This window comes from Talpa occidentalis, unplaced genomic scaffold (assembly GCF_014898055.3).
Source record: "Talpa occidentalis isolate TD23 unplaced genomic scaffold, MPIMG_talOcc4v2.1 talOcc4.16, whole genome shotgun sequence".
NCBI classification, from domain to species: domain Eukaryota; kingdom Metazoa; phylum Chordata; class Mammalia; order Eulipotyphla; family Talpidae; genus Talpa; species Talpa occidentalis.
The window spans coordinates 27,590,673-27,616,868 of NW_023601653.1; the positions used below are offsets into that span (position 1 = coordinate 27,590,673).

Consider the following 26,196-nt stretch of genomic DNA (forward strand, 5'->3'; position numbering starts at 1 on the left):
AACACAAGGAAGACTCCCTAAAGGAGATAAGATGACACCTACCACATTAGAATAAGGTAAATGGAAAGATAGATCTAAGTAGGAGCAATGACATTAAATAAAGGGCTAGAAGTGAGAGAAAGAGCATATAGCATTAGTTTGGAAAAACTAACAAAATTTCCAAAATCTGGGACATGGACTTGTCACAGAAAATGATGAGAAATGAAACAGGACAGGTGGAAAAGGGTCATATTAATGATGCCTTATAAGAGCAATAATAAGTCATTTGAAGGTTTTGAAGCACCAGAGTGACAGTAACTTAGATTCCAATTTTAGAAAAAACCACCCTGGTTGCAATGTAGCAAGATGAATTAGCAGAGAAAAACTCTGGCTGGAAGTAGATCTAGTTTGGAGGCTGTTGAAGTAATCTAAGTAATAGGTGTGGTGGATCAGGTTAGAATGGTAAGAAGAGGAATGATGAAAGAGGACATAATTGGAAAATGGGAAAATGGAGTATAAATAATAGAGACAAGTCAAGTATGATTTACTAATGCCATATAATATGACAAAGAAAAAAAAAATAGCCTAGATGTTCTAACCACTCATGGAGAAAAGTATCCCAAATTGTTTCCATTTCATTTTTGGTATCCTCAGGACAAGTAAAAATGATCCTAAAAGAAATAATTTGCTAACCTGTTTGTAAGGAGCATCATTCAGGTAAATTTCAGTGTCCCCAACTGAAATCAAAACACTTTTAGAACAAACAATATCATTGTCGAAGCACTTCTTATTCTGGGCAATAACAGATATATCTGAATCATCTGCACTCTGGAATGTCAAAAATATTTTATTAATACAAATGTACACTATGCGATTTATAGTTATTTTTTATTACCAAATATTAAGATCAAGCTTCAGATGGATTGGGATGAAATCAAAATAAAACTTACCTCTAAAATAAAAATTACTTGGATATAATAATGTGAAGAATTTTATACAAATATATCAAGGTAGCTCAATCTTTAATTCCTTGTGTTAAAATATTTTGTGTTTAATATCTTGCATTAAAATTTTGTTCTAATAAAATTTTTTTCCATTTTATTACTATAGTTTGAATTAATCAATCCTTTTCAATGAATATCCAACAAGACATGTCACTTAGAGAAATTTTTAAAGAAATATTTTCATTTTAGACAGTATTTTGTATTATCTTAAAGAGTGTTCTGGCTAAATAATTGCCTTCAGTAAAGTTGAAATAAATACAAAACTTTGGTACATATTAGTAAACTAAAAATTGCATATCATTTGATGTCTTCTTTTGAACTTTATATATTTTATTACATTTCATTCTTATGGCAATTTTTGAATTTAATATTATGTCCATTTTCTGATCAGGAAACAGAAGTTAAGAGACACTAATTGATTATTCACCATCATTAGTTATGAGACAGGTTTCAAATCCCTACTTCATTTCATGGCACTTGTAGAAAATTAAGGAAGAGCATAACAGTGGTTCAGAAGGAGAGTCAATTTCAGGTTATAGGTAATCCTTAGTTTCAGAGACTATTATTTCACCCCAGAAACTCTACATCTAAGCTCTTCACCTATCATTTCACCCTTATTTCCCTTTAATCTTTTCCCTACTCCATCCACTAAGAAAACACCCTCTAGCACCAGAGTTTCTAATTTTTTGGTGGGGCTTCTGTAGTTCTACAGTGCCTGAAATTCATCGTAAAATTTTGTTTATGAGGATCTGCATTTTTCTAGGAAGAAAGTGCATGGTTATGTCAGATTTTTGTAGTGGTCCTTATCTCTTCTAATATTAAACCACTGCTTTGAGAGTCCTTCCAGGAACTTGAAAAAGGTAGTAAGTTTTATTAGGACAGTCACATTCCTCTGCCCACACATATTTCCTGAATCTTTTTTACTTTTAGACCTATGGCTCAGTCTTTATTTTAATAATGAGAAGAGTCTTTCCATGTTTGGCAATCACATCAGTCTTAACATAAATTCTACATACTTCGTTTTTCACACCATCAGCAATAAAAATGCCAGCTCAATATATCTCTTGGTTTGGCCAAACTCTTCCTGTCTTATTAGTAATTACTGTGGTATAGTGCCTGGAGAATAGGTTTGCAGTGAATGGTGTTGACAGAGTAATTAATGTGTCCGACTTGTGATCCATTTTTTCCTTTCTGCATAGGAACTGAGAGCTTTTGCTTCTTAATCCTTTTTGCAAAGCATTGCTTAAATTTTGAAAAGGAAAATAATAAGGGTCATTAAGACGATTATGGCGTTGTACTGCTCAAAAAAAAAATGCCACCCTCTTCTGCCTCATGAACAATTTTCAACGAAGAAGAAAATGTATAATTCAAGGTTTCATTTTGTTCTTCCTCTTGGAAAGAGTTATTTAGATTAAAGAATCTTGACTGAAGTTGACTGAAGTGCTTTCTATTTTGCCATGCATTTCTACCACCATTAATTAAAGTACTACATCAATTTTATTCTTTATATTAAATCAAAAATGCCAAGAAATACTCTATATTGTATGGTCTGCTTTGTAATACCATGTGCTGACAGTAACTTGAAACAATATCAATTTCTAAGAACCGCATTTCTATTCCTTTCATTTCTAGTGTATTTTAACTTAATATTAGGCTTGGAGACAATGTCAGAGTTGCTAAGCAACACAGTTAGTCATGATTACAAAGCTAAAGGGAAAAGGTCACCATCAATATGCCACTGGATTCCTCAGCCCCCCTTTATTCCCAAATACTGAAAAGAATTGGTAGAGAATATTACCCCCAAGTGATTCCAAACACAAAGTGTAATCATCTCTCAAGGTAATATATTTTTTATTTGACACATCAATCTAAGCATGTGTCATAGCCCTGGCTCAAATAATTCCCTCAAAGTCCCTGCTCTTACTATAGCTCCAAGCAGCCATGTTTTAAGTCCCACAGCTAATGGATCCAGTACGTTCCTTGATGGGAGAAGGGACTTTAGTGCTACCATGTCAAAAGGCATCTTTAGCCAACTAGGTATCTCTCATACTTGAATCAGAAAACAGTGGTTAAAAAAAATGTTTTGAAGATCTGAGGATGAATAGACAGAGAGGATAGAAGGTAGAATGGGAACTGAATTGATGAAAACAAGCATAAGATAGGAAGATGAGGAACGAAAAATGATTGAGTTAAAGCAAAGATACAGAAAAGATACAGAAAAGAGAGAAACACAAAAAAGTCAGAGTGAACATCATGTTCTAATGGTGTAAATGACATGAGAGTTTTCATGGAACTCCTGATGCCGAGAGGCAAACCTTTCTTCAGTTATCAACTCTTCAGTATTTAACAAGATTGTATCAGTACTGGTTTGTTCAAGGATTTCCTCTGTAATTTTATTTCTCTCAGGGTTTTACACCCAAATTACCAGATCACTCCCTATTGTTTATTTACTGAATTAGCAAGTACATAACCAGAACATCAGTGAGAAGGGGTGAAGTGTTCAGAAACCATTGCTGGGAAGGAAATCTACTTGAAAATATATTGATAAAGAAGTCAGTTATAATAGGGTGAAATGCTCAGTACCAGTGCCTCTACTTTTCCTGTTTACTGTTTCTAGTCAAGATCAGGGGTAGTTCAACAACAAAAAAGCAATCTTCCATTGAGCTCAGTCTTATAGCTTCAAATTATTTATTAATGATTCCTCCAAATGTGAAATAATTGCAGGTAAAGCTAATATCTTAATGACTGTACCCTTAACATCTCCTAGTATAGAGGACTAAGTATGGACTTAATTATTTAATTAACTAAAAATTAATTAACTAAAAAGTTAATTAATTGGAAAACATGTGTCATTGCGTTACTAAACTGTTAAAAATCATTGGGTCTATTATCAAAGTATGCAAACTACTCCAAAACAAAATAAATACTAAACATGAACATCTAAGATTAATAATGTAGATGAAGCTATGGTTAAAACATTAAAAGTATCTTGCCTAAATTTCCAACAAAAAATACAATATTTAAGAATTAACTAACATTGCTATTGGTAGACAGTTAATTAAGCACTAATTTCCTGAAAGGACATTTAAAAAGTAATTTGATAAACTCCACAATTCTTATCTTCCCAGTGAAGTAGATTTTCAAACATGCTGGGATTTCCTACATGATTTAATGTCTTGTATTTGTATTCACCAAACTAAATCAATAAAAATTAACATGGTTGACTTTTTTGAGCAGAGTTTCTTAAGAGCTTTACAAGTACCTATCTCATTTAATCCTAAGAAAAAACATAGGAAACAGTTGCCACCTTTACTTCACAAATAAGGAAATAAAGCACAGAAAGTTTAAGAATTAATCTATCACTCATAAATAACCAAATTTAAGAATGAGTCAAAGAAATTAGTTTAGAAATGCTATAACTTTTAGAGATTCTGTTAATGACATATGAGTTTGATATACCAGGAAAAAGTATACTTGAAAAGTGAGTATCTATGACATACCTTTATCAAAAATACCTGGCAGTCACTGATATAGTCATATTCCAATCCATCAAAAGAATGGTAGTGCCGGTCTCCATATATCGTGCACACTGCCGGGCATGGATAATACGTGCAATTGAACATTCCTCGTCGACAAACACTATTAGAAAATAAAACCAGTTACCTGGTTAAGTAATTTGGCTCCAATTAGTGTTTTTGCAAGCTGCAGAAACTTTGGGAGGTTTGAATTCAAGAGCATTCGCTGAGCTAATAACGGCCCTTATAAATATTAGCAATTCGATCTTATAACATTTATTGCATTGAAAAATTTAGCATACATCTACCTCTTTCCCTAAATAAGTTATCAGATACCACAACAAAGCCTAGAAATTGTACCTGACTCACACTGAAGACAGATGATGGTGTGAAAAAATGAACGTAGTCATGCTGGTAACCAAAAGACCACAATGCTTTGCCCTGTGTTTGAGTCTGTTAAAATATATTAGACATGACAGTGTTCATGGATTTAGAATCTTCTACATTTTTAGGAAATTATATTCAATTTTATTTTATGGTATTCTTTTGGTTTATTTCCAAGCAGAAAGTCTTCCATGAAATATGACCTTTTATTTGGAACATTTGTCACTTATAAACTTGAGATACTTTTTCCAATTTAATTTTCAAATTGCTGTACATGGTAATTTTCTTCTGGTCTGAACAAGGAGGCATAAATATAATGGAACTATATACCCCTATAAACTATAGCTCTCCACCAACCCAAAAAACCTAAACAGAGTCTTATTTATTTAGGCTTGATTTGTTTTTTGCTGAAGTCAGTCACATTAGGTAAACAGAGAATGATCAAAACTGATACAATTGGTTAGGAAAACCTTTGTGAAATAAATGGATCTCATTACCAGGTATAACACGGCGTAGCAATCACTTCTCCTGAGAGATACTCCCAATCTTTCCAGATACACGGACAGCTTTCAGGAACATAACACTTTCCTTTATGCTCTGCCAGTCTTCCAAATGAAACAGTAAATACTTTAATGTAAACTAATAATGTCAGTTTAAAAAAAAATCAGTGATCTTGTCATATTCAAAACCATCTATAATGAATTACAGTTCCCATAGCCATGCTCCACCTAGTCGATGGCAAGGTGGAATCCAGTCTTTCCCTTTTTACCACAACACCTTGCATATCACAGTAGTAAATAAATGTCAAGTCAAGTATTGACATTTGCAGCTGATTGATGCAATGCTTTAACTTTCTGCTATCAGTACCAAAAAAAGGGAGATAAAAGCCATAATTTCCAGGCAAAGTGAGCTATTTTGGAAAAAGACTTGATGAGTGAGGGTCCAAGTTGTTATGTAACTTGCCCCAAAGTACTTCAGCCAATATGAAGGAGAGCCAGAATTTGAATCCATTTCTAAATGACTCTTCATTTGTTTAAAACACAGTGATTTCTAAACTAAGAACAGCAGCCCCTGATGCTCAGTGAATTGCTGGCACTATTAGAAGTCCAATGAAAACAAAAGATATTTGGCTTATTGTCCTAAAATAAGTGCACCAAGGTTGCATTGAATCTTAACGACATTACCACAAACAATTGTATGATATTTTATAATTTATGAACAATTTTGTAGTTTATAATACTTTTATAATTATAAAATTTCTGTATAACAGAATTATTTCCAAATCAGTGAGAGGCCTCTCAGTCAATTCCAGCTATACTTATTTAATACAGTAAGAGAAGGTGGGAGAAAATTTCTTTAAGTTTTTGTAATGAGATTTGTCTAGCAAATAAATAAATCATTGTCAAACTATAAGTCAAAGGTGACAGTAAACAGAATTTTTTTTAAATAATAGCATCAGCCACAAGCAGATAAAATAAAATTAGGATGTGGCTTCATCTAATCAGCCATGAATCCTTAAGAATGGTAATCAAATCAAATCAAATAAGCAATGTTGTAGGCTCCCATGATTTTACTGTAAGAAAAGCTTTATTCCCTTCATCCTTTTTACTAAAATGTCTTCCTGACTCATCAGCTCTGTGGTCTGATTTCCACCTGCCTTTATTTTCCCATGCATAGGCACTTGTTCTCTCCAGCTCCTATGTCTTAGCTTTCTAAAGAAAATGTTCAGTTCCAAGTCACTTGGCTCTTCCACCTATTCCAAGTGGGGGCCATTCAGAAAAATGCAACTCTCCTGGGAAACAGCCCACAGAACTTCTCTCTTCTTTGCTCATAGTTTATGTGTCCTGAGCCCAGGAATCTCTTTGTGTGAATATGTTCACCAAGGAAGAATAGGTGACCTATTTGCCTTAGGTGGCTCTTCCTCTGTGCACTACATCTATTCATTACCAGAAAAAAGAGAGCCAGTGAGACCTGATTATATGTGTGCCTGCAAGGAACTAACAACACTGGATTCCATATATACCTTTCACATATGTTAGGCATTCTTTCTACTATAGAAAATTTACAAGTAGATTATGCTGTCATAAAATAGTCACTCATATTTATTGAGTACACACACACACACACACACCAACAACAACAACAACAACTCAAAATGCCTCATAGAGGTGTAAAAGAACCCTGCAGAAAAAATCACTGTGCTAACATCAGCAGAACTGGTATTTGAACTCTGTGTCTAACCCATAATTCCCCTGTTATCCAGTGCTCTAATAGACTCAACACACTGTTTTCTGTAGCAACCATTACATAGAACAATGGCATCAGTATTATACATCAATAGCAACAGCACAGCATAATATACAAATGATATGCACTTGAAGTGTTTTGAGTGAAAAGTGGCATATTATTATCACTTTCCTAACATTGTGGTTGAATCAGTAGGTAAATGCCAAGTCCAAGTGAAATGAAGAACTTCCTTAATTCATTTTATTAAGTTAATAAGCCACACATATGTTACATAAGGTAATCACGTTATGAGATATGTAAGATGTAATATCTCTTATAACATTTGCAATATGTTCATGAGCAAAGCACAATAACTAAAATTGTCTTCTAATTATCAACTCAAAGTTAACCACCAATCAAAACGATAACTTTAGCTGTTTTTTAAATAAAGTTTTTCAGAGCTATGTGTTTTCCATCAAAATTGAATAGTATTATCAAGGAAAAGAGACTTACCCTGGAGCACAAACACAGCCACTGATACAGGGTGAGGATGGGGCACAAGTGAAGTTCATGGCCAAGTTTGCACATGTTGTCTCACAATTTATACCCCCAGCTGGTAATTCAGGGTCAGGAAATCTGCAGTCGAAATACTGTTTTCCCTCAGGACAGGTATGAACTACAGGGGGCAAGACAGGGATAAATTATCCTTAACTTTGTCTCCCCTCTATAGATAAATAATATCTACATGCATTTGTCATCAAAACACAAGTCACCATTCAACATTTTACCAGTTACCATGATTTTTGTTTTGTTTTGCATGAGTTTATTTTATTCTGTGATCTTTAATTGATGGACTCACAAACGTTCCCGAGACAGATTCAATTTAAAACCTATGTTGAATTTGAAAATGTTAGTTACTTTTCCCTGAGGCAATAACTCACCAACTAGTATATGATTCTTTGAGATCAAGAAACAGGGCATTTTGACGAATCCATAAAAATATTATCAAGTTTTGAGAACTGAAAATACAATATAAACTTTTTATCAAATTTACAATGAACACATGATATTTTTAGATCTTGAGTCTTTAATGTTATGAGACCTCACTGTAATGTAGAAGAGCAAAAGTGGACATAATTATAGACAAAGTAAGGGCTACATATTCCCATAAATGTTTTAGGCTCACAGGGATTAAATCAGTTCCCTTATTTGGAGTGAAAGGGATCAGTTCTTGCAGATTTTTCACTGAGAAGTCTGGCTGCTTGGATTTTCCCTTCTACAACTCTGAACTACCATGAAGCAAAGGGGGGAAAGGCAGGATGGCCATTAACTACTGAATATTGCATAAGCCATGATCATACCCTATAAGGAAGTCCTAGAGAGCCTAAATTCTCTTAACAGTAGATCCAGAGCACATTTAGCTAAATTTTAATAAAATATACATGACCATGCAAATACAAAAGCAATAGCTCACAATTAGTTTTACGAGCCTATATTTATCCTGTCCATTAAAATTAATGAAAACTGTGTTATTATTTGCCTAGGAATTTTCAATAATGACAGAAAATTTGAGATGTTTTGTATGGTGAAATAAATAACACATAGGATCCCCCTATATCTTCAGGAATGATATGCAAAATAAAATGATATTCTAAAAATAGGTGACAGTAGATGTGATTTTACATGCCTTTTTTAAATGATGGCTGCTAGGTCTACAGCCTTATGTATCTCAGGAAGCAGTGGCCTTGGCAGAAATGTAGACTCTCAGGCGCCACCCCTGACCTATCAAATCAGATCAACATTTCAACAACATCCCCAAGGGGTTGTACGCATATTAAAATCTGGGAAGTGAGAGTTCAGAGTAGAGTATCCCAACTGCTGTTGCATAAGTAACTGTGTTGCATAGGTTACAACAGGTACTTGGATATATATCCCCAAAGCCCTTGGCACCTGGGGAGCTCCTGGGGTAGGCACAACCCTGACTTAGTCAGCTCTGCTTTATGTATTCACCCCAGACTAGAGGACATTATAATTCCCAATGTGAAAACACTCAGTAAGTACAGGAGCGCTGTGTTAAGAAACACTCTCTATATTCATGCACACCTCAAGGAGGATTGTGTGGATTAAAGGCTTTTGCCAGAAGAGTAGGGGCAGTGCTAGCAGCAGATTCTCCTTTAGGAAAACAACTATCTGTCTCTTACCAGTAGAGGGCGTTGCTAATTCATCACATGTCACAGTTCCATTTGTGCACTGGCTAGAAGGAAACAGTTAATTGATGAATCCAAACGTCAGGGAGGTTGTTTTATATTTCAAAAACAATCTAATTTGCAAGAATTTATTGATTACTGGCACAATTCAGTTCAACACATTTTTAGCAAAATGTGTGGGGCTCCAATAAGAGGCATGAGTGATATAAAGACCAAACTTCTCAGTCTTTCCCAAGTACTTATATTCTAGTAGGTAAGGATGGCATAAAAATACATCATTTATGCAGCGTGATGTACCAACACAAAAAAATATTTTTTAAATACAGGACTAAAACAGAGAAAAAATGTTTTAAAATCTATTGGCAATTGACACTAGGGCAGTCAAGAAAGGTAAAGCGCGAACAGTTTTGAATGAATGGTTATGATATGGAGGTTATGAAATGGATTAAAAAAAGTAGGAAGGAACACAATAGAGACATGCAATGCAAGAAGTGACAGGAGATGAGGATGGCAAAGAGAGGCATAGACTAACTCCTGTTAAAATGCTAAGACTTTGTGTCTGAGGAGCACCACTGAACACCTTAAAGAGAGAAGTATTATGGTTGGTTTGCATTCTAGAAAAATCACTTTGGCAGCAATGTTTAAAATAGACTGGATTTGTAATGTAGGGCACAAGACAAAAGCCAAAAAAAGGCAGTGAGTGATTAAGCAAAATAAATACTGGATGGTGCCACTTAGATGTGAAATATGGAGAAACCAGACAGAGGGTCAGATAAAGCCAAACTTAAAAACTAACCCTTGAAAGATGACTATAGAACCGAGGTATCCAGAACTGAGGGCAGGGGACGAAGCAAGAACAGAGTGAGCAGGGAACACAATAGGCTATGCTGGTGGGCTATGGGGGTTTTAGTGGTGGGTGTGTTAGGAGGAAAGGATGTCCTGAGCAAACTTCATACAGGCTTTGTGGAGTCCACTCCCACTCCATCAAGACACTGGGAACTACAAATCCCATGATCACCAGAGGGAAGGTTGCAAGTACCTGAGGGCGGAGTTAAGCAACTATGTTCTCTTTTGAGTATTTAACTGGCCATGTGGCCGGGGGTTTCTTCTCTTGGCCACACGGTGTGCTTGGTTTTTCACCAGCTCGGGCGACTCATTGGAATTCCAGATCAGTGGAGTGGGTAGGACGCATTTACGAACTTATCTCCCTTTTTTTGTCCCTGAGTTATTCATTTCCCCACTTCCCCTTCCCTGAGTTATTCATTTCCCCACTTCCCCTTCCCTTGTAAATTAACGTTTTAGCAACCTTTTGTGTGTGTCTGCAGTTTAGCATTAAAAATTCCCCTTTAAGCGCATGGGTGAGGGCCACAGTCAGGCAACCCGTTTTATATAGGGGTTGCTCTGTAACAGATGCACTATAGTAAGAGCACCTGGAAAAGAGGGGGGGTGCCTATATTTCCAAAATACAATGATATAAACCACTGTCATCTCATTTTTTTTTATTTCATCTTGAATCACTTAAGAAAATGAGAGAAACAATATAGCTGTCCTCAATAATACAACACAAACCATTTTTCCTCCAGCTTTGTACCAAATCATGTGCTCTACATGTGAGCCCAGATGAAGAAGTTGACTAAAATATAAGGGTCACATCACATGAAATCAGTTCTTACACAACATCTCTAACACTAGGTGACACCTAGAGGTGAGATTCACTCGCACTGTGAATGGCAGGAGGTGTGTGTGGGGTGGGGGGACTGTGACAAATCACAGGTCCCAGATTCAGCTCCTTCCACTCATTCTCATTCAGGGAAATAGGCTTTTTGAGAAGGTCCATGAGATTGCTGTATTGATTAGATTATTTTTCTCATTAAGGAGTTAATGTTCCTTTGTTTTTGTCAAGCTTACATAAATAAATTCAAAATGTTAAATTCACGAAGGCTAGATCGCCTTCATAAAATGGAAAGGGTAAGTAAGACTAGAGAAAAAAAAAAAAAGAACAGGTAGAAAAGTCCTAGGAAAGATGATGAGAAACATCGCTAAGGTAGTCACAGCAGAATTTCAACTGTACGTAGAGCATAAAACCCATTGAGGGTTACTGGGTAAGGGTGTCAAGCAGGAAGAAGGAGTCAGAAATGATTCCCAGATTCCTGGCTTGAGTAATTGTGACTAGAAACAACCTACTAGAGAAAGACTGGTTGCCTTTGTATTTTGATTGGTGGGTGGAGGGGAAATTGAGATAACACCAAATGTAAACTGAGCATAAACAATACTCTACTGTGAATATACAATAAGCTGCAGAGACAGGTAGGCAGTAAAGCAAACACTGAAGTAGATTCCTTGGAGTTCTATCCCAGCTTTTTGACCATTTTGCTTAACTGCCTGTGTCTTATTTTCTGCACCTGAAAGACCAGGAATATAGCAATAGTATCTATCTTTTAGGGTTTCAGTGATGAGTAGGTTTTTTAATACTAGATATAAAACACTTAGAATGGTGCCAGAACTGCATAAAGTGCACAGTAATGGTTAGATATATCATTATTGTTATTATCATGATTGTTACTATTCTCTACTGTCTATTATTATCTATCAGCACTTATGCTGCAACTACAGGAGAGAGTTAGAAGTTGGCTACAGATCAAAGTGGAATGTTGCATGGACTTGTCTGCATTTTTAACAGACAGGTTTCAACCTGAGTGTTATGCTATAAATAAGTGTTATCTCAGATTGATGTGGCTAGGGAGCAGTACATATTGACTCCAGTGTGTGATGTGGTTAAATCCATTTTGTATTTGCTGGATTTGAGCCAGTCAATGGACCACAAACTAAAACTATTCAGTATCTTACAGCATTTGAACACCAATCTCACCCTTAACTTCTGAGAACCAAACTGATTAAAGAACTTCCAATTCACTGCATATTTCAATTTGTAACTCTTTCCCATAGTTATGAACACAAGAGTTAGGCACCCATGTGGAAATGTAATATACATATGCATGTATTATTTAATCACATAAGTCACATTTTCATTTATGGTATCGGTTTGATATTATATTAAAGAAGGTTATTTGTCAAGTACAATCACCATCACTGAAATCTACCATAAGCCTGAGGGTGTTGGGATGAGTTCTCCAGGTTGATAAACACTGCCCCTATAATGACACCGGCAGTGAAATCTACAAAGAAAAAAAATGGTTCAATTAATAAAGTAGGATATACATTTAAACACTAAAATTCAAGCTGACCTTATATTCTGTATTGGTAAGTTTACAGCACACTCTAAAGTTTACATCATTCTGTGAGACTGCATGAGTTCTGTTTTACAAATGTCAGAAACCATTTAAATGTGAAGTCTTGTGTAGCTTCATATTTTGTTTTTTAAAATACAAAATCTATATTGTTTTGACGCAATAAAGAATGTGTTTTTTTTGGTTCCCCCAAAAGTAACGGAATGTAATTCAGAAAAATATAACTGATATACATTTAGCCCTTATATAAGTCCAAATCTTTATCACATGTGAGATTAGAGAAATTTCTGCATGCCAACAGGCATTACAATCCTGCTATTAAAATTTTCCACATGAAGTGAAACAAGCCTTGTTATTAATTTTGATATGGTTCCAAACAAGTAGGAATAAACTTCAGGATTAAACATCAGATTTCTTAGCTTTTTTGGTAGGTATTTGTGACCATGTACAAGGATTTAAAATACACAGGTAAAAACATTAAGAAATATTAAAAAAACATGAGTTCACAAGCAGAATTTTATACACACATACACTTGTTTCACGGCAAAAGTGACTGTTCACATGTTGATAAAATTTATAAATTATTTTTCTAGTAAAATATGCTCAGTCAATAAGAAAGAGAGAGAAGCATAAAAGTCCATTTAACTTATAAAAGAAAAAAGATAAAAACTGGGACCTCACTAGTGGTGCAGGGGTTAAAGTCTCAGCACTATCAAGCTATCTGCAGCCACTGTGGCATGAGTTTGATCCCCAGTCAGGAGCTACCCACATGGTGCAGCAGACCTCTCCTGTCTCTCCAGCTGCTCCCCTCAGTACATCCACCTGTTCTGCTCCCCATAAAGACTCTGGTGAATCCTCTCATTCTCTGCACCTCTGGCCTACACCCCAGTTCTTATGTGCATAAATAAATAAATAAAAATAAATCTTAAAAAAAAAGATAAAAACTGGCTGCTGTGAATCCATTTCTGTGACTTACATGGGCACACAGAAGTTAAGTGTGTCTTCAAAGTATTTGCCTTCAGGACAGTTGCAGCCTTCAGCACAGTCGTCATCACACTGCTCCGCAGAAGAGAGAGATGTGCAGGAGTGAAGGCAAAACGAGGAGCAGTGGTGGTACAGCATGCCCTTCTGGCACACCACCCCTAGGGGCAGAGGAACATTTGTTGAGCATTCCATGAGCTTTCCATGGGGCGCAGAAGCATTTTATGCTATGTGACAGATCTATGATAGACATGAATTAAGAGGAAAAGGAAGCTATCTTACATCAACAAATCTAGGAGATCACAGAATCTTATTCCTCAAATAAATTTAGAAATTGGGCAACTGCTTGCCACAGTAGAAGTATACAGGAATATAAAATTATCCCTTGTAATATTTTAAATGTGCCATTCCATAACATTCCTTAGTAGCCTAGGCATGACTTATTAAGTATTTAAGACATAGCTGTTTTCTATCTCTAGATAAACTTCCTGTCCCCAGTTTTAAATCTATTTACTACTATACAGTCACGATTTTCATTGTGGCATTATTTAAACCTAAATAAATGATCAGTCTTCTACAGATAAGATAAAACTTGACTTTAATGATCCTTACCCATAGCTCTTAGTTTTTAACCTTCCTAACCACATTTATACTTTTTTCAAAGCTTACCAATCTCTCTTTAGACTAAAGTCTAAAGAGAACTGCTTATAGGAGGCTAACTGAAATAATCTAAAAACACACTTACTTAAACACTTATATGATGCTGAATAAAACATAATTGAAATTATGTTTAATGTATAATTGGCCTTAAGAGGAAAAAAAAAGTCAAAAACAAAAACAGTGGAGGATGGTATCATCCCAGGTGCCAGAAGTAGAGAGAAATGACATCCAGAACTTTGAGTAAAGGAAGGATGAATCTTAGACCTTACATTTAACTCATCTGGGAATGAAAAATGAAAGTTGATCCTTTACAAGGCAAGGAATTTGGAGTCCTTGAACTTAGACCCTCAAAAAATCCCCATCTGGGCCTCCCTGGTGGCGCCAGGGGTTAAGACACAACCTATGAAACTATCCAAAGCCTCTGCAGCATGAGTTCAATCCCCGGCCAGCCAGGGAGCAACCCACATGGTGCAGCAGACCTCTCCTGACTTGCCTGCTGCTCCTCTCAGCAGTGTACCTCAGTCAGACAGCTTGTTCTGTTCCCCACTCTGTCTTTGGTGAATCCTCTCACCTCCCACACCTCTGGCCTGTACCCCAGTTCTTGTATGCATAAATAAATAAATAAATCTTAAAAAAAAAAGCCCCATCCTCAGTTGCAAAGATAGATTGAAACAGGGGTCAGCAAACTTTTCCTGTAAAGGATCAAATGGTAAATAGTTTCACCTTTGCAGACCATCTAACCTGTCACATGTACCACAAACTTTGCCATTGTGGCTCAAAAGCAGCCACAGAAGACATGTAAACAAATGGACAATAAACTTTCTTTGCAAAAACTTAGAAACACCAAGGGTATAGTTTGCCAACTCTAGGACTAGAAAAAAATCCGCTCATAGTACAGAAAGATGCCAGGAAACTATTGTAATTTTAGGGCTCTGTGATGAGAAAAAAATATCATCTGGAAAATCAAAATCCCAGATTTACAGATTGTATAGGTTTGGATTTGTATTATTTTTGTCTTAGAAAACCCATACTGAGAAATTAACAGCAAAACTGACACATAATATCCCTGAAGTGAAATTGGGGACAGAAAATAAGGGTGATGAACCCAAAATTCAGTTCACAAAAGATTCTGACAGTAGAGGGGAGGAATCCCCCATAATGGTTAGTTCATGAAAAAAAATTATATCATGCATTAGGATGATGATTGAGAACAACAAATACCATAACCAGGAAGATTAGAGCCGGAGAACTTCAGATAATAATTGTCTGTTACTTAACTCACCTATTTAACAACAAATCAATTACATTACTATATCACAAAATGCTGTTCATACTTTCCAATATTTAGATAAAACATTTCTACAAGAATTTTTTCAAATTATTTCTGTTGCACATTTCAAATATATAGTTATAATGTAACTTTGCTTATAACAAAAAGAGTCACTTAATGGCTTATCAGACATTCCCACTTCAAAAAATGAAGTATTTCATTTCTTATGTTTTCATTTCAGAATAATACTTCAGATAACTGAAGCAATATGGACCTTTCATTAAAAAAGTAAAAGCAGTAATTACAAGTGTAAAAATAACCTAAGTGTCATCTGATTGCTTTTATCTGTGACTAGGACATCATACTCACCACAGAATGAAATCTGGGCTCTAAAATCAATGGGGACCCCACGCCGGCCACAAAGGTAGGCGTAGTGGGCAAGAGCATTGCACAGGCAGGCACTGCCACACTTGCAGGCATCATGGCGACACAGCTGGTAATACAGTCCAGGGCTAACATAGAAGTGGCAAGGAGCAAAGAGTTCTTGGTGGATGACATCACAGTGTGCTGCATACCCAACTGAGAGACAACAAACCCATTAGCACATCATCTACTAGTGCAGATCTCACTCCCAAGGATCATGTTGCAGAAATTTCCAATCATCACCTTTCTTAGATATATACTGTATTTTATATTATTTTCAAAAAAGATGGTCAATATTTTCAATTTATTTTCAATGGTGAATATTTTACCAGATTTTTCTGGTTTGGCTTGTTTTTGGTAATACCAGCAACAACAACTATTCTGCATTCAATAGACTTTTAGCTAAAAAAAAAAAAAAGTATTGTGTTATAGCTGAATGACATGAGTAACAGCAGCATTGATGTAAGCAGTGGCTTCCATCACCCCCATTGCCTGAGGATCGTCTAGGAATTCTAGAGTACTGGGCATTGAGTAATGAGTATTAGGAGGCTTATCTATGATAGCCACACATAATGAAAGTGGTGCCAGATTATGGATGTTATGACAACTCCTAGGGATACACAATTATTCAACTCATCTGGAATCACCTCGTTTTAATAGAGTCTCTGAGGTGAATGATAATAAGGCAGATGCCACATAGTCACTGAATATAAAGTCTGCACAAGGCACAATACACAGAGCACAATGCTTGACAGATATTAGTACCTCATTAATATTTGGTGAGTAAATACATGAATGCATGAATAAATGAACAATGAATATAGCTTGTGGATATCAGTAGATAAGCCTCCCAAATATTCAGCATATGCTAGAGGCCATGAGATACTACTATCAAACCATTTTTGGAGGTCTGTGTTCTTGAAATCCATTAACTTTTTTCTTGGAATGACTAATCAGATAAAATCCTTTATGAGAGTAATCAAGATTGCACCTTTCTGAAAAAGGCTAGGCCTGTGATTCCTTCATAGAGCAAATCGAGTTTGCAGTGATTTTCTCACAGACAAAAATGAAACAATCTTTGAGTTGTCATTGTCTTTTAGAAACAAGATGAACTGGGTCTCCCTGGTGGCATAAGGGGTCAAGACGCAACCTATGAAGCTATCCTCATCCTCTGCAGCATGAGTTCAATCCCTGGCCAGGGAGCTACCCACATAGCGCAGCAGACATCTCCTGACTTGCCTGCTGCTCCCCTCAGCAGTGTATTTCAGTCAATCTGCCTGTTCTGTTCCCCACTCTGTCTCTGGTGAATCCTCTCACCTCCCACACCCCTGGCCTGTACCCCAGTTCTTGTATGCACGCACACATAAATAAATAAATCTTTTAAAAAAAAAAAGAAACCAGATGAACTACTGGAGAACAGAATTTTTTTCACCACTAAGACTTATACTGAAATTATTTTGTTGAGTATTTTAAATATATTTTTATTGGTAAAGAAACATGAAGTAACTGTCTGAGTACTATTTTTTGCCTTGTAATGCACACATATATGAAAACAAATGATTTAGACCATAACATCATACTGTTAGCTTGCATACTCCTAATCCTCAAGAGCTCCAAGGCAAAGCAATACACCAATGGAGGCTTCATTGTGTGCCCTAAAGATTTATAGACCAAAAAAATATTCTTACTGACATTAAGTAAAAGGGTGACTCAAATATATCCTTGTAAAAATAAAATATTCAGATTCCATAACTGAGTTATTGACTCAGTTATTAACTGAGTTATTTCCTTTACTTTGGGGAATCTTCTAAATTTACACATTTAAAAAAATTTAATTTTGTGGCAAATAAAAATTCCATGGCAAAAATAAAGAGGAATAATATTCCAAATAAATGTCCTGTTGTGGGGGGAATAATATATAGATATACATCACATAAAAGAGGAAGTAATTGTAGAGGAGATAGCAGGAAATGGAATTTATCAGTTAGACTCTACTCAAACTTTTACATGTTATTAAAAATATTAAAAATTTCTGAAACATCAATGAAAGAATTGAGAAAATTAGAAGCAAACTGAGCAAGCTTTATTGAAATAAAAGAATTATTAGTGAAAATTTAAGGACAGAATGGGGGCAAGTGTTAAATGGAGGTGAGATTAAAATCATTGAATCAAAAGTGATCAAATAAGAAGACCTCAGAAGGGCCTCCCCGGTGGAACAGCGGTTGAGCACTGGGTTGCGAAGCTGCCAGCAGCTTCTGCAGTGCCAGTTCAATCCCCGGCTGCTCCCCGGCCACCTGAGGAGGGTCCCACATGGCACGCAGACCTCTCCTGCCTCCCGCTGCTCCCCTCAGCAGTGTACTTCGGTCCTTCTGCCTGCTCTGCTCCCCGCTCTGGTGAATTCTCTCACTCTCCCATGCTTCTGACTGTACCCAATGCTTGTATAAATAAATAAATAAATAAATCTTTTAAAAAAAAAAAAAGATGTTACTGTTAAAAAAAAAAAAAAAAGAAGCCCTCAGAAGAAATTCCTTGTTTTGCTCCAGAGAGGATAATCTAGCAGTTACCAGTGGGAAACTAAACGACGACTTGGGATTGAAACTGGAACACCTCTTGAACATCAAAGACCAATATAGACTGCACCAAAAGAGACGCAGGAATGAGTCATCTTTCACTGAATAAGAGGTGGGTGGAAAGAAGTACCTGGAGGGTTCAGTCTGGGGCAAGAGTCATAGACTACTAGGGCTGCCACTCTGTCAAGGTCATAGAGTTGAGGAGAACTAAAAGGTATGGAGGGTCACATCACTGATTGAGGAGAATGACACCCACAGAAACTGGCATGCTCCCCACAGGGCAAGATGCGCCCAATGTGAAAGGATGGAAGAGTGTACTAGGCTGCATTCCCTCCCCCTCCCACTGAAGACTCTCTGGACTGAAACACCACAGAAGAGGGATTTCAGCATGTCAGAAACATGTGCCAGACTCTTCCCCAACAGTCCCACCTCCTTTGCCCCTGTACATTCACATCAGTAGATGGATTCCTCTAGGTCCTTCCCTACCCTATGACTGAGAAACTGCCAAAACAGGTTTTAGTTCCTATAGAAGCCAGCAAAAGATGAAAGAAATGAAATCAAATAAAACCATGGTACTACCTGGTGAAAATTAGAAGTAATTCAACTCTCTAAGTTATAGCTACACATACTTTTTTAGAAAAGCAGTAAAATAGGCAGAAAAATATATAGCACACAGCATCTTAAGATCTCAAGAGAATATGACATCATGAAGAGAAAAAGACTCTCCAGAATATAATTACAAAGACATAGGAGACTTTGTCTTCCTATCACATAGAGAGTTCAAGATTGTCATAATAAAAGAAACCAAAACAATGGAAGATCAACCAAAGATATTTCCTGCTCATGAATTATAAGACTTAACATTGTTTATCTAGTCATCTTCCCTCAAGCAAATACAGATTCAATGCAGTCCCTATTAAAGTTTCAATGGCATTTTTCAAAGAAATAGAGCAAACATTTTTGAAATTTGTACGGAACCATAAAAGCTCCCAAATAGCCAAATTAGTCTTGACAAAAAGGAAAAATTACATGACAGCATCATATATCAGACTTTGCTACAAAGCTATTATAATCAAAAACAATATGATATTGGAATATAAATAGATAAACAGAACAATAGAATGGAATTGAGAGCCTAGAAATAAACCCACACTTACATGGATAGCTAATCCCTGACAAATGAACCAAAACTATACAATGGAGAAAGGAAAGTCTCTTTAACAAGTAGTGTTAGGAAAAGTAGACAGCCATATGCAAAAGAATGAACCTAGACAAAACTTCACACCATACACAAAACTCAGCTCAAAATGGATAAAAGACATGGATATAATTTTGAAACAAGAAAACACATAGAAGAAAACATAGGCAAAAAACTCCATGAAATTGGCTTCAGAGATGTCTTTAGGAGTTTAACTCCACAGGCAAGAAAGCAAAAGCAAAAATAAAGAAATAAGACCACACCAAACCAAAAAGCCTCTACACAGCAAAGAGAAAAATCATTAAAACAAAAAGATATCCTATCAAATAAGAGAAAATATTTGTATACCATACATCTGGCAAGGGACTACTATCCAAGATGGACAGGAACTCACACACATTAACAAAAAGAAAACAAATAACCCAATCAAAAAGAAAAAAATAATTGAATACGAAAAAAGACCCTTCTCTAAAGAAGATATACAAATGGCCAGAAGGTATATGAAAAAATGCTCATCATCACTTATCTTCAGGCAAATACAAATCAAAACCACAATGAGGTATCACTTCACACCCTTGAGAATAATCAATCATAAAGTCAAGAAAGAGCAAGTATTGATGAGGGAGAATAAGGATCCCTCATCCACTGTTTGTGAGAATATAGACTGGTCCAGTTCACATGAAAACCAGTATGGAGATCTCTCAAAATATTAAAAATAGACCTATGATGTGATTCAGCAATTCCAGTCCTAGGTATCTATCAGAAGAACACAAAAGCACTAGTTCAAAGTGATATCTAGCTATCTATCTCTCTATCTATATATCTATATTGCTTGTATGTGTATATATATATACACATATGTGTATATATACATATATAAGCAATATGTATATATACATACATATATACATATATTGCTATGTTCATTACAACACTACTTACAATAGCCAAATTATGGAAACAACCATAGTCCAACTTGGACACAATTCACCCAATGACAGATGAGTAATTAAGAAAGATGGATATGGCATATATACACAGTGGAATATTAGTCAGTTATAAAAAAAAATGAGATTTTGCTATTTGCAATGACATGGATGGAAAAGGAGAGGATGGGCTAAACAAAACAAGTCAGAATAAAGATAAATACTGGATGATTCCACTCATGCATAAAACAAAGCAAAACAAGCAGCAAAAATGAACCTTTAACATCTGACTGTCAAAACCAAAAAGGGGGGTTGAGGGGTGGGAGCAAAGGGAGGGGAGAGGGGAGAATCTGAGGACTCTGGTGGAAGATTATTGGTCCTTTGGAGGTGGGTATGTTACCTCAATAAAAATATTTTTTAAAAGATAAAAGTAATGAGTCATAGAAACAAAAAGACTATTCTAGTCTTTTTATTATAGATAGGAAAAATGATCAAAAAAGGTTAGCAATCTTCTTAACAACTTTCTTAGAAATAATCTCTTTAAATTTAGAAGCTGGCTTAAACAAAAAGTACTAAAAAATGATTGTATTCTTATATACTGAAACCGTAATAATAAAGACCAAATATGAAAATCAACAGAATCCTCTAAAACAACAACTACAGAGGCCTTCCTGGTGGCACAAGGGGTTAAGCACCACACTATGAAGCAATCTGCAGCCTCTGCAGCATGAGTTCGACCCCTGGTTCGGCCAGGGAGCTGCCCACATGGCAAGGCAGACCTCTCCTGACTCGCTTGCTGCTCCCCTCAGCAGTGCATTTCAGTCAGTCTGCCTGTTCTGTTCCCCACTCTGTCTCTGGTGAATCCTCTCACCCACTGCATCTCTGGCCTGTACTCCAGTTCTTCTATGCATAAATAAATAAATCTTTAAAAAAAAAACAAAACTACAATATCCAGAAATTGTACATCCATGCTTCTCATGGATGTCCCACTAGTATTAATAATGTATAACACCGTCCTTCCTGGTAGCCTCGGGGTTAAGTCTCAGTGCTATCACGCTGCTGCCTGAGCTCAATCCCCCACCAGGGACCTAATCCACATATGGCACAGCAGACCTCTCCTGTCTTGCCCACTGCTCCCCTCAGCAAGTGTATTTCAGTACATCTGCCTGCTCTAATCCCCACTATGACTCTGGTGAGTTCTGTCACCCTGCACCTCTGGCCTACACCCTAGTTCTTCTACACAAAAAAGCACAGTAGTAAATAAAATAGCCATCTTCTGGATTGTTTTTTGAAAACCTAGGTTACATAAAGAGGCACATGCAAAGGCATAATTTAAATAAAAATGCAAAAAAGAATGACATAAGTTTTCTTCATAATGAAGAGAATCAGAATTTAAAATCACTATTTTTGCAAATTTATGGTAACATGATAAATAATTACTATATAAAATTGCATAATATAGAATGTTTCCTTCAGTTTATGCAAAAAGGAAGACTTACTGTTTTGCTGATTTATGTTACAGGGATCCACCATAGGAACATGAACAGGCGCAAAACAAGTGGAAGAAACTCTCCATGCATTTGCATGAAGTTGTGGGGTACCTTCTATCATGCCTGATGGAGAACTAGAAGGCAAAAAAAAACTAGTTGGAGAACTGAAAAGCATATGTAAAATTCATCTTAGTCTCTCCCATTCATTGTATTTGTTCATACTTTTTGAATATTGAAAAAAAAAAGAGAATACGTTTGCTTTAATTTTCTAAGAAATCTGAGCTTAAAATATAGTCTACTAGTTTTTTTAATAAGCATGGTATTAGCTTCCTGCTATTAAAACTAAAATTGTGATATATGATGTACATACACGGTTTTATTTAGCAATCATCTCAGTTTGGGAAGAAAACATCATTGTTCCTATTTTATAGAGAAAGAAAGCCATATCTCAGAGAAATGTTAAAGTTCACGGGATTGATAAGTGTTAGAAACTAGATTCAAACCCAGTGTGCACAGATTTAACCAAACATCTCTCAAGCAACCAAAACATAAATGTGTATATGGTTTTGGGGACATCGAAAGAGGTAGGTGCATGTCGCTTTCACAGCTCCAAAAGTCCCAAAGATTAATCTATAATTTCTGGTTCAATATTTCTGTTTATAGGATGAGGTCTAAAATACTGAGGTTCAATTGTGAAGTTGAGCAAGCAAACAAAATGAAAATTGAGGGAAAATGTTATGAAAGATACCCTTCATCTGAGATTGTGCACTTCTTCAGTTTCCTCAGCAAATCAAATTCCGAGACATCTACCCTTCCAAACTCAGGCTTGCATACCACAACAACATCTAAGAATCAAAATTCAATGCCACCTCCAGTAGCCATCAAGATTTTTAATTCATCAATCAATATTTTGGCAATCCCTATAGTTGACTGTGTCAAACACTGTCAAAACTAGTTCAAAAGTCAGGTTGGGCCTGGTCTCCTACAGGGGCTACACCTTAAGGGAGGAATCAAATACTCTCCAAATTTTAACAAAGATGTAAGAAAGTAAATAATTTTTTTTAAATAACTAATTTTTAAAAGAAGTTTTCAACTAAGTGAACAGCTAACAGAAGCATGAACTATGTTAATTACCACAACATGGCCAAGTAGTTGACTGGGCCTTATCTCAGCTCTCTATACCATCCTAATAACTTAATTACCTTGGATTAAGTTATCTCAGTCACAATCCACTATGGAGTTTCTCACCACAATGATTGAGAAAGGAGGAAGGCAGCACAAGCCTTTCCACAATGGTCATCATTTGTGCCCATCTTTCCCCTATCTTTCCATTTTTATTTCTCCATAATAAAAAAAATCATTACAAACACCGAATCTAAAATCTCACTGTGTTCAAATGAGAACACTGAGGCTCAAAGGAATTGCACAATTTGCATTAGCTGTTCTCATTCTTCCTTTCTTTCCCTCTTTACCCTTCCAAAAGACAAGAAAATAGGTCAAGGTGATGGGTGTAATCAGTTCCCAAAAGGAACTGACTCAGAGGGTGGCACTTACTTCATTTAGTTCACTTAATAAATACATAGAAAAAAATAAGCGCTAAAATGTGGACCCGGTTAATTATAGCCTTTCATTTTATAAAGTAACCTTCCTGTTTGCCAGAGTAAATTTACTACAACAAGGCATAAAAAATAAAATTTCAAGTAATTAATAATTTCTACTCCAGTGTTTGAGAGTCACATTAACCTTTGTGAAATAAAGAATTTTAATTGCTTATGCTGGAAAGCTAAACAGTGTTTAGAAAGTTATCTCTGACTCTGAAATATTATCTTACACTGTTATCACGCCTGAGTGTTTATACATGGAGGAGACTGGTGCCTTAGAAAGAGACAGACAGATCTGCCATCTGTTAAACATTGACTGCTAACCTATTGTGAAAAACAAGGAAAGAAAGAAGGCTTAACGGCTCTTCTGAACATCTTAGCCAACCCCCTTAATATAGTTTCTGTTTCACAAATGTGATAAAGATGCTGATATTCTGACCCACAGATAAATGAAGTAAAAGGAAAAAATAATGTAAAAATATTGAATCTCACAGGACACAAGCTAGAGAAACTCCATCTTATTCAATATGACTGCTATTGCATATAATGTTCCTTGCTTGTTCCTAAGAATGCAAGGATAGAAAACATGAGCCTGATGCTAAAGTCCTTGAAGTTTTAAGTGGAAGCCAGAGAGAAAAACAATGGATTTTCATAAGCAGCACAAAGTTAGAATTAACTTTATTCGGTGTGACATGAACTCATTTTTTGAAGCAAATAATGTTTGAGTTGGTTTGAACAGTAAGTAGGAGCTCATAAGAAAAATCAGCACAGGGAAGATTTCCAAGCAGGAAGAGGAGAATGAGCAGAAATGTTAAAAAAAATTTTGGAGAATGACTTCTCCAAGAAAGTTTCCCTGGTTCCACAGCACAATCTGTCCTGGCCATTATCACATAGCTCAACACCTAATTTGAAATTACCTCAATATTTTATGTATTGTGTTGGTCACTGCCTTGCCTTGAACTAATTGTTTCTTAAAGGTTGTTATTCCTTCCCCATCTGTAATACAAGCTCCTTGAGGACTGGAACCAAATCATTCTGCTTAAATTGCCCCACAGCACTTAGCGTAATAACAAGTGCTCAAAGCATTTACACTAAATTATACACTGTCTTTGCACTTGCAGGCAAAAGTGCTTTGCCAGTACAAGGGGTACAAATGTCTGTATTGCTTTTCTTTAACAAAATACCAACTATCACAAAATCCAATTAACTTAGATGCCAGGATGTTGCTTTATAGGAATTATTAATATCAAATGCTATCGCTATTCTTAAAGTAATTTATTTACTATCATTAACACAAAAAAATTAAGATTTTTCTATGGGCAGTGAGTTTTCAAAAATAAAATACTGTTAAGCTTGATTGGTGCACAGCAGAGATTAATGGGTAGCAGTGAACCCACAGGCTGTGAGTCACAATGCCTAAATTAAAAGCCCAACTACAATGCATGTGAAATAAGTGGCTATAAATCCATTTATTGCTACTTTGAGGCCTCAGTTAGTTTCTTTACCTATAAAAAGAGATACTAAACAGGGGATTGCTACAAGATTTAAATATGCTGATCCATGTAAAGCTCTTGGAACAGTGATGACTGTGCTATTACTAAAGTAAACATTTTTAGTGAAAGAATTTATATTCTCTAAATTGTTGGTCATTAAATCATGTTAGCTATACAGAAATCATACTTACAGAAAATCATCTCTTATGTTCCCATTAAAAGTGCCACAGAGACCTAATGTTCTTCTTTTCCATGCACTAGTGAGCTGAATATAAATTCTTTCCCCATCTATAGCAAACAGAATCTTTAAGCCAAATGTGGTTTTTAGAAGAATAAATAAGGATGACAGAGTTTGGATTTTAACAAGTCCTGCAAGAAGAGAAATACACCAGTCAGCTTTGAGATTCATAGGCAGGGCTGTGGAACGCTAAAACGACATGCAAACTCTTCTGAAAAACAGGACATGGGAAAGTAAGCTCAGATTCTGCCCCTGTGTTCGAGGGCTGATTTTTGCCACCTTTTTGTCTGTTTTCGTTTCTCCCATTTCCCTTCTGTCCCTCCTTTCTGGATCTTTACTAAATATGTTTAACACACTGTCAGGTCAATATGCAATTTCAGTTGGTAAGCATCTCCTGACAAGGCCGGCAAGAGGCAATTCTAAAGTATTTGAAATCTGTTTTGTTTGTTTGTTTTCAGGCAGGCTGGGCTTTTTTTTTTTTTTTAATTTTGGGCATTACATTTTTATTCCTTCATACCTGCGCATATTCCTCACACTCTGCCAAACTCTCATGCCAATACCCCATCTGCCTTCCCCTCCCTTCCGCATCTCCCTCCCACCTGTTCCCTCTGGTAACCATTAAATTATTTCACTAAATCTAAGATTTATTTTTTATTTTTTTTTTTAGAGGCATGTTTTTATTTATTTATTTGTTTGTTTGTTTTGTTTATACATGCACTGGGTACAGTCAGAAGCGCGGGAGGGTGAGAGAATTCACCAGAGCCAGAGTGGGGAGCAGAGCAG

The 26,196-nt window shown here is 36.0% G+C and overlaps 1 protein-coding gene across 1 annotated transcript in view; it reads right to left on the minus strand.

Annotated features, from left to right (window-relative positions):
- OTOGL (otogelin like) overlaps positions 1-26,196 on the minus strand; it is a 201,790-nt gene that overhangs the window by 51,413 nt on the left and 124,181 nt on the right. Inside the window, exons 20-29 of the mRNA XM_054696187.1 lie at positions 25,367-25,544; positions 22,091-22,215; positions 15,844-16,053; positions 13,540-13,705; positions 12,417-12,491; positions 9,310-9,362; positions 7,622-7,784; positions 5,380-5,487; positions 4,484-4,622; positions 673-807 (exon numbers count right to left, since the gene is read on the minus strand). Coding sequence (XP_054552162.1) covers positions 673-807; positions 4,484-4,622; positions 5,380-5,487; positions 7,622-7,784; positions 9,310-9,362; positions 12,417-12,491; positions 13,540-13,705; positions 15,844-16,053; positions 22,091-22,215; positions 25,367-25,544 — 1,352 coding nt within the window. The remainder of the gene's footprint in view (positions 1-672; positions 808-4,483; positions 4,623-5,379; positions 5,488-7,621; positions 7,785-9,309; positions 9,363-12,416; positions 12,492-13,539; positions 13,706-15,843; positions 16,054-22,090; positions 22,216-25,366; positions 25,545-26,196) is intronic.